General features: G+C 33.3%; 1 protein-coding gene across 1 annotated transcript in view; it reads right to left on the bottom strand.

Moving 5' to 3' along the window:
* Nucleotides 1–7,073, bottom strand: part of LOC107739046 (X-ray repair cross-complementing protein 5) — a 13,088-nt gene extending 6,015 nt beyond the window's left edge. Inside the window, 8 exon segments of the mRNA XM_016551014.1 lie at nucleotides 1,310–1,440; nucleotides 2,648–2,738; nucleotides 2,834–2,939; nucleotides 2,941–2,969; nucleotides 3,856–3,888; nucleotides 3,891–3,926; nucleotides 6,543–6,737; nucleotides 7,053–7,073. Coding sequence (XP_016406500.1) covers nucleotides 1,310–1,440; nucleotides 2,648–2,738; nucleotides 2,834–2,939; nucleotides 2,941–2,969; nucleotides 3,856–3,888; nucleotides 3,891–3,926; nucleotides 6,543–6,737; nucleotides 7,053–7,073 — 642 coding nt within the window.
* Between the last annotated feature and the right edge of the window lie 1,983 nt (nucleotides 7,074–9,056).

Raw genomic sequence — 9,056 nt, 5'->3', positions numbered from 1 at the left:
GTTCAAAAGAACAGCATTTATTTGAAATAGGAATCTTTTGTAACATTATAAATGTCTTTACTGTCATTTTTGATCAATTTAATGCATATTTGCTAAATAAAAGCATTCATTTTTATTAAAAACGCATACCCCAAACTTTTGAATGGGAGTACATCATGGTGTCTGCGTAATATATTGAGCTGTTTTCAACATTGATAATAATCAGAAATGTTTCTGGAGCAGCAAATCAGCATATTAGAATGATTTCTGAAGGATCATGTGACACTGAAGACTGGATGAATAGAAAGTTCAAAAGAAAAGCTTTTTTAAAAATAGAATTTTTGATCAATTTAATGCATATTTGCTAAATAAAAGCATTAATTTTTATTAAAAACGCATACCCCAAACTTTTGAATGGGAGTACATCATGGTGTCTGCGTAATATATTGAGCTGTTTTCAACATTGATAATAATCAGAAATGTTTCTCGAGCAGAAAATCAGCATATTAGAATGATTTCTGAAGATCATGTGACACTGAAGACTGGAGTAACGATGCTGAAAATTCAGCTTTGATCACAGAAATAAATTACACTTTACTATATATTCAAATAGAAAACAGTTATTTGAAATTGTAATAACATCTCACAATATTACTGTTTTTACTGTATTTTTGATTCAATAAATGCAACCTTGGTGAGCAGAAGAGACTTCTTTCAAAAACATTAAAAAAAAAAAAAAATTCTACTGACTCCAAACTTTTAATATTATGAACTAACAATGAAAAACATTTATTATTCTAGGTTAAAATTAATTTACACATATACTATGGTTCATCAATTTACACAACTTGAAAATACTTAAATATTTGTTTATTAGTAAGTGTTCGTGTATTTTCAAGATGTATTAACTAATAAATCACAGTATATGTTTAAATTAATTTTCACCTAGATTAATAAATGCTGTAAAGGTATTATTAATTTTTTGTTTATATTAGCTATTAAATGATCTACTAATTGAAAAAGTGTAACCAAAATAAATAGGTAAATATTTATGTTTATGACTATGTATAGTTACTTACATTTATGCATATGAATGAAAATGCTTAAATATTATTCTTCCTTGAGTTTATTTAGTGTGAAAATCCTTGATTTTTTTTACATTCAACATTCTGAATCTATGAATTGCTTTTGCTCCTCTTTTGTAAGTCAGTTTGCATACAAGCAGCATCAGCTAAATGCATAATGCAAATGTATTTGACTTTTATGACTGCATCAAATATTATCAGGCTGATAAAAACAGAGAAACATCCACCACCCCGTCCCATCATGCTTGGAAAAGTCTCTGGAACTGTGGGTTTGGAATGTGGTTGACTTTGAAGACATCCACGCTCTCTCCATCATCATCCTTTTGCACCAGCATCATGGAGTCGATCAGGGCGTCGACGGCTGACAGCCGAGACTCTGACCAGAGACATTCACACAGAGACCATCACAGTCAACCAACAGCATCAACATTCGTCTCCTTTAGTCTGGATGTGCCTCAGAAGACGGGCTTTCTGTAAGTTTCATGAAGGCAAATTTAAGACTTCAAGACCAATTAAAGAAAATGTAAGGAATAAGCACAATGTCTAAGGAGAAACACAATGAGTTGAATTAGCAGCATTTCAAAGTTTGCAAATATAACTTCTAACCGATCTCCATTACTTTTTTTTACCAAAAATAGCTTAACTAGAATATGGAACTAACTTTTACTGTATCTTCTACAGTAAACTACAGTTTACAGTACTTCTACAGTACGTTTTTCATGTAAATGTTACGTTTTTAAATTTTGTTGTATGCATTTGTCATTTTCATTTAATTTCTTTATTTTTAAAATGTGTATAAGTAGTATTTATACAGTTTTAGCCTTAAGTTTCGGATCTGTTTTTAGTTGTTTTAATACTACAATTGATTGCTTCTGTTGTTCTAATTTGTAAGTCGCTTTGGATAAAAGCGTCTGCTAAATGACTAAATAATAATAAATAAATAATCTTCTGAACACACTGCACAAAACTGCTGCTCTTCCTCAGCTACTTCTCAGTGCATGTCTAAACTTTTTTTTTTTAAATAAAAATGCAAACACGACACATGATAAGTCGTCTTTTTTCCTGAGAAATTTATCAAAAGGAAGTGAATTTATGATGAAAAAGGACAAATATCTGCTAATGGGCTCAGAAAAAAAAATCTACTTTATTCAAAATGAAATCAAGTTCATTCCCCATTGACAGATATTTGTTCTCGTTTTATCATAAACTCACTTCCTTTTGATAAATTTCTCAAAAAACAAAAAAAACAAGACTTGATTTTGCATTTAATGATGTTCTGATATTTGTATTGGAAAGCAAAATAAAAATACTGACAAAGATATTAAATTTAATGCAATGCATGCAACATTTAATGCCATGACTGAATTATGAGTTTAAGACTTTCTGCTATGATTTGAGACCTTTTGGGGCCTTAATTTGTAGAAGGGCAAACTAAGACTTTTTAAGACCTGCAGAAACCCTGAGAAGACCAAAGAAATAGCTGATGCAGGATAATGGTGCAGAATTCAATGAATACAGGTGAGCTGTATACACATCTGCTAGAAACCGGCTCCTGTTTTGAGGGTGGTTATGTGAGGACCAACCTGAAGGCGTGAACTTCTTGTTGTTGTCCAGCACTGGGAAAGTGAACTGTCGGAGATCCTCCATAAACGGCAGCTGCACGTACAGCAGACACTGAGGACAAGAGACATGAGGAGTGACTCTGGTGTGCAACATACTGAAGATGAATCATTTATAGTGTGTTTTCTGTTTGATGTGAATCCACATACTTCATATTTCTCCTTTATGCAGGGAAAAGCGGCGCCCACTTGAGGGTTGCTGCGATGATTGTAAGCATAACGCACAATCGCTGCCTTCTTTAGACTGTCGAGGGAGAATCAGAGTGGACAGCACCACTGCTGCATGCTGCATACATACAATAAAACTATTCATCTTTAATGGCTATTGCTACAAATATACCCCAGCGACTTAAGACTGCTTTTGTGCTCCAGGGTCACATATTACACTACTGTTCAACAGTTTGAGGTCAGCTAATTGTTTTTTTTTATAAATTAATATAAAAAATTATTAAGTAAGGATGCATTAAATTGATCAAACGTGACAGTAAAAACATTTATAATATTTATAAAATATTTCCATTTCAAATAAATGCTGTTCTTTTGAACTTTCTATTCATCTGTGAATCCTGAAAAAATAAAAAGCATCACGGTTTCCACAAAAATATTTGGCAGCACAACTGTTTTCAACATGGATAATAATCATAAACGTTTCTCGAGCAGCAAATCAACATATTAGAATGATTTCTGAAGATCATGTGACACTGAAGACTGGAGTAATGATGCTGAAAATACAGCTTTGATCACAGGAATAAATTACAGTTTAAAATATACCGACACATAAAGAACTTATTTTAAATTTTAAAAATATTTCACTATTTTTACAGTACAAATAAATTAAAAAAATATAAAACATTTTTCAAAAACATAAAAAATCATACCAACCCCAAACTTTTGAACAGTAGTGTAATTACAGAATATACTATCAACATAATAATTTGAGTGACAAATGGACATGAATATTAGAATGCCACGTTTGATTAGTTACTGATAAATATTCTTAATTTCACATTATATTACTTTTTTCAAAACCCTAATACTTTGCTAATTTCCAGGTTAAAATGAAAATCATTTTAGATGCGCCCTCAGCCTTTTTGTCGCTACAGCATGTATTCAAACATCACAATTACTGATACTTACTGAACTGATTATAGCAAATTCACAGAGGAACTCACCTCATCATCTCTGGGAGCAAAAACTTTGCAACTTTGACAACTTGGATTCCCATAAACTGATGACAATGAATCTGCATCAAACAGACAAATAAACATCTGTCACTGTACATTATTATGGGAAAAACAAGGCAAAACACATCAGTACAGTACAAAATGCTGAAATTTACACATATAATGAAGTTTTTCTGTAAAACTACTTGATTCTGGAGTATGTGCTTAAATAATCGTCATACTGACCACACAATTTGTTATCGGTAGCTTCCTATTTTGTCCTGTCGGGGTTCTCACACTCTTTTCAAGTTTTAGAGAGATTTCATAAACATTGCACTCACAAAGCTTAGTATAACAAGATCTTGTAGTCACTATAGAATCTAGATCAGGTAAGCCCATAAGATAAAATGCACTCGTTTGAAAAGGGCACCATCTACTGTTTAGTGCAGCCAAGCACACAGTCACATTTATTTATATAGCAGTTTCTACAATATAGACTGTGCCAAAACAGCTTCACAAAAATAAACAGATAAAGAACAGTTAATGTTGCAGAATTCATCAATTATAAAACAAAATCAATTTCAGCTGTAAAGCAGCTCTACATAGTATAGTATATATATTTATTCAAAGGCTATTTTCATGGCAAAAACAATTAAAAAAAATAACAAATACAATAAAAACCAGCAAACAAACAAGTTATATCACACAAGATTTTTTTACACTAACATGTGATAACAATTCTAAAACTTTTCCTGGCAAAATTTTACTAAATAACTCTTTAAGTGAGTTCACTTCATAAAAGAGTTTTCTCTGTACATTTAAAGCTGGACAGTCCAAGAAAAAATATACATTGTCTATATCGTCATAAATATCGTTATCGCAAATATTCTTAAAATATGGTACATTAAAAGCTGGACAGTCCAATAAAATATGTTTAACAGAAAGGGGAACCTTGCAAAGCATACATTGAGTAGGGTCTTCACCTTTAAGCAAAAATGCATGAGTCAGTCTTGTATGACCTATGCCACATCTGGTAAATACCACTTGATCTAATCTAGTTTTAAAAGAGATTAAAAATCTGTTTGAAATATCCGGATGTATTTCATGTCATTTAAGCAGCTCTACAGAAGACAATAGTGTCATTATTCAACTCAATTTAGTTTCAGTCAGCATTTCTACAAGTTTAAAAAAAAGTAAATTTAAGACTTTTTAAGACCAAGTAAAGAAATTGTTAGGAAAAAATGGACGGGAACACAATACATCAATATGTTCTCTAAATGTAAATGTCTAGGGAGCAGAAAGTTGCATTAGCAACACTTCAAAGTTTGAAAATGCAAGTTTCTGTGAAACTGATCAAAATGAAGTGAGTTTATGACTAAAAAGAAAAATCAACTTAATTCAATGAGAAAACAAGTTTTCAATCCCCATTGACAGATATTTGCTCTTAAGCATAAACTCACTTAATTTTGTTCAGTTTCTCATAAAACAAGACTTCATATCTTCATTTTGCATCTGAAGTAAATTTAAGGATGTTTAGATATTTGTATTGGAAATCAAGACAAAAATACTGAGGACGATATTAATTTTCAGCAAAGCCATGCCATGACATTAGCAATTTAAGGCTTTCTGCTCCTATATGTGAGCCTGGAGCACAAAAGCAGTCTTAAGTCGCTGGGGTATATTTGTAGCAATAGCCAAAAATACATTGTATGGGTCAAAATTATAGATTTTTCTTTTATGCCAAAAATCATTAGGATATTAAGTAAAGATCATGTTCCATGAAGATATTTTGTAAATTTCCTACCGTAAATAGATCAATTGATTAGTTATATGCATTGCTAAGAACTTCATTTGAACAACTTTAAAGATGATTTTCTCAATATTTAGATTTTTCCCATATTTGAATCTTAAATAATTTCACCAAACTTTATAAGTTAGGACAGAAATAATTGCAGCTGCTTTAAATAATAACGTGTTTCTCCCATGAGAGAACACTTCATCTTCTCCAGCTAAAGTCTTCATCGTTTCACATCACAATAATCCACAAGTAATCCACAGCACTCCAGTCCATCAGTTAACATCTAGAGAAGACAAAAGATGAAACAAATCCATCAAGACGTTTTTAACTTCAAGCCACTGTTTCAGACTAAAAGTCCATAATCCATAATAACGCTTCCTCAGTGAAAAAGTACACCTCCTGTTGTCTCTCTCATCAAAATCCACCCACATATTTGTTCAGAGCTGTTTTGGCTTGTAAACGGTGCTTGATCTGTGCAGATTTCTCTCCTGATTCAGATCAGACCACTTTTTCACTAGAGGAAGCAGTTATTATGGATTATGGATTCATATTTTAGCTGGAAGCGACGGTTTGAAGTTAAAAATGTCTTAATAATGAATTTATTACAAACACACAGCTTTCCACTTCAATAGAGTGGATTATTGTGATGTTTTTATCAGCTGTTTGGACTCTCATTCTGACGGCACCCATTCACTGCAGAGGATCCATTGCTGAGACACTGATGCAATGCTACATTTCTACAAATCTGTTGAAGACACACACTCATCTACATCTTGGATGACCTGAGGGTGAGTAAACGTTCAGCACAATATCATTTTTGTGTGAACTATTCCTTTAACCGATCGCCTCGTGAGATCTATAACGTGTGTTGTTGTCTTATCAACATTTGTAGGGTAACTGGAAGGATACAGTCCGCTTGCTGACCACCAGGTTGCAGTTTGCTCTCAATGTCCTCAAGCAGCTCAAAATCAGGCATCATGAGGTGACGGTGAACCGTGATGTTCTCATACTGGCCGTCTTTGGCCAGACGGTTCTTAGTGCTGTCGGTACCAAACAGCACCAAACCCACCTCATCCTTATTCTCAGCAAACACCTGAAATATAGAGGACCTCAATCAAGCGCTTGCTGCAAAACAGTTATCAGGGTTCCTACACATTTTCCATTGAAAAAATCCATACTTTTCCAGACTCAAATATCCAAACCTCTCAGTTGATTTTCAGGCCATATTTAACATAAATGGTTCATACTGCATTATTTTCAGTTTTATATTTGGTATATAGTACAGTCATCTGTAAATATTGTTTATTTTCTCAGGGTTTTTTTCTTCATTGATTTTCTATCATACATACATACAGACTTTTGCATGCACACAAGAAACTTTTTCATGCCCTCGAGAAACTATTCACACGTGAACGGGAATATTTTGCATGCTTACGCGTTACATTTTCTAGTTTTATATGCTATAACACATTTCCTTTGTGCGTCACTGCCATCTTACTATGAAGAAACGAGAGCATGGATGCATATGAATTAATAGAGATTTATTTGCTCAAAATTTGTAGCAGTACCTCGGATATCAAGGCCTAATGTCCAATTTAATACATCCTCTGTGGTGGCAGAGAAACCATGACACGAAATGGGCTGAGTTTTATATCTCACAATTCTGACTTCATAACTCGCAATTGCGAGTTTATATCTCACAATTCTGAGAAAAAAAGTCAGAATTGCGAGTTTGTATCACGCAATTCTGAAAGAAGCAAGGTAAAAAAGAAGCATCAAAATATATTTTCATGCATCAGAGGGTTAATAACTCAGTGAGCAAGCGAAAGGGAAAACATTGTTTAATATACCTTTCCTAGAATGTTTTTTTTCTTCAGCGAATTAATTGTAAGTCATCTGCAAAATTCCTACATTATAAATTCTTCAAAGGGTGTTTAACACGTGTTTTGTTTTGCAGATCACAACAGACACACAAACCAGACATGATAATACATATTAATTTTATTCTCTTTAGAGCATCACTGCAAAATAAAAATGTAAGTCAAATGATTAAATAAAAGAGAAACAAAGGAAAAATTAAAACACCGATGAAAATGAAACAGATTTCTCATAATGCATATGATATGCAATGATTTAAAATGTTCTTTGCACTGGTTATGAAAATAATATTTGGGATCATTGTCAGCCTCCATACACACACACACACACATAAACACGCACTCATAACATTCTGCACATCATCTGCCCCTTTTGTGTTTGTTTATTAAATTCTCTCCCTCCATACACACACACACACACACACACACACACACACACACACATAAACACGCACTCATAACATTCTGCACATCATCTGCCCCTTTTGTGTTTGTTTATTAAATTCTCTCTGGGGTTTGCCATCAATAAAACTACTCAGAGAATATGCAGGGCTTCTCACAACCTCACAAAGAACCTCACAGTTTTCACAGGGGGTTATGAAAAGCCTTTACTCCTGTGCTCTTTCCTTAACCCATCTGCTTTACAGAATTTTTTTTAAAATTAAAAATAAAACATGCAAACTGTTAAAATAAATACAAGAAAAGAGCAAACAATAAATATTTTAAATACACATCATCTGAAAGCAGAATGTCTGACATACAATATGAAAAAATGCTGTTAAAAGCAACAACTTTGTTGGTGAGCAAGAGACTTAATAAGTAAAACAAATGATATTTTGGCCAAGAATTAATATTTTAAATGTATGTCTTATGAAAGAATGAATGTCTGACATACAATATGAAAACAGGAAACACTGTTTCGTAAAAAAACAACCTTCTTGGTAAGCAAGAGACTAAATAAGTAACACAAAAGTTTGGCCCAGGATCCAAAATTAAAGGGGTCATATGATGCTGCTAAAAAGAACATTATGTTGTGTATTTGGTGTAATGAAATGTGTTTATGCGGTTTAAGGTTCAAAAAACACATTATTTTCCACATATTGTACATTATTGTTTCTCCTCTATGCCCCGCCTTTCTGAAACGCGTCGATTTTTACAAAGCTCATCGGTCTGAAAAGCAAGGTGTGCTGTGATTGGCCAGCTATCCAGTGCGTTGTGATTGGCCGAATACCTCAAGTGTGTGACAGAAATGTTACGCCCCTTACCATGTTGTGATGATGCCGTCAGGCACAAGTAATCCACAGCACTCCAGTCCATCAGTTAACATCTGGAGAAGACAAAAGCTGAAACAAATCCATCAAGACATTTTTTACTTCTGGCTATCCTCTATCGTCCTCTATCCATAATATTGCTTTCTCCAGTGAAAAATCTGGTCTCAATCAGGAGAGAAATCTGCACAGATCAAGCACCATTTAAACAGATCTAAACACATATGTGGCTGGATTTTGATGTGAGAGACAACAGCAGATGCACTT

Source organism: Sinocyclocheilus rhinocerous, unplaced genomic scaffold, assembly GCF_001515625.1.
Source record: "Sinocyclocheilus rhinocerous isolate Xijiao unplaced genomic scaffold, SAMN03320098_v1.1 scaffold1096, whole genome shotgun sequence".
NCBI classification, from domain to species: Eukaryota; Metazoa; Chordata; class Actinopteri; order Cypriniformes; family Cyprinidae; genus Sinocyclocheilus; species Sinocyclocheilus rhinocerous.
This window is presented reverse-complemented; position numbering and strand designations above follow the sequence as displayed.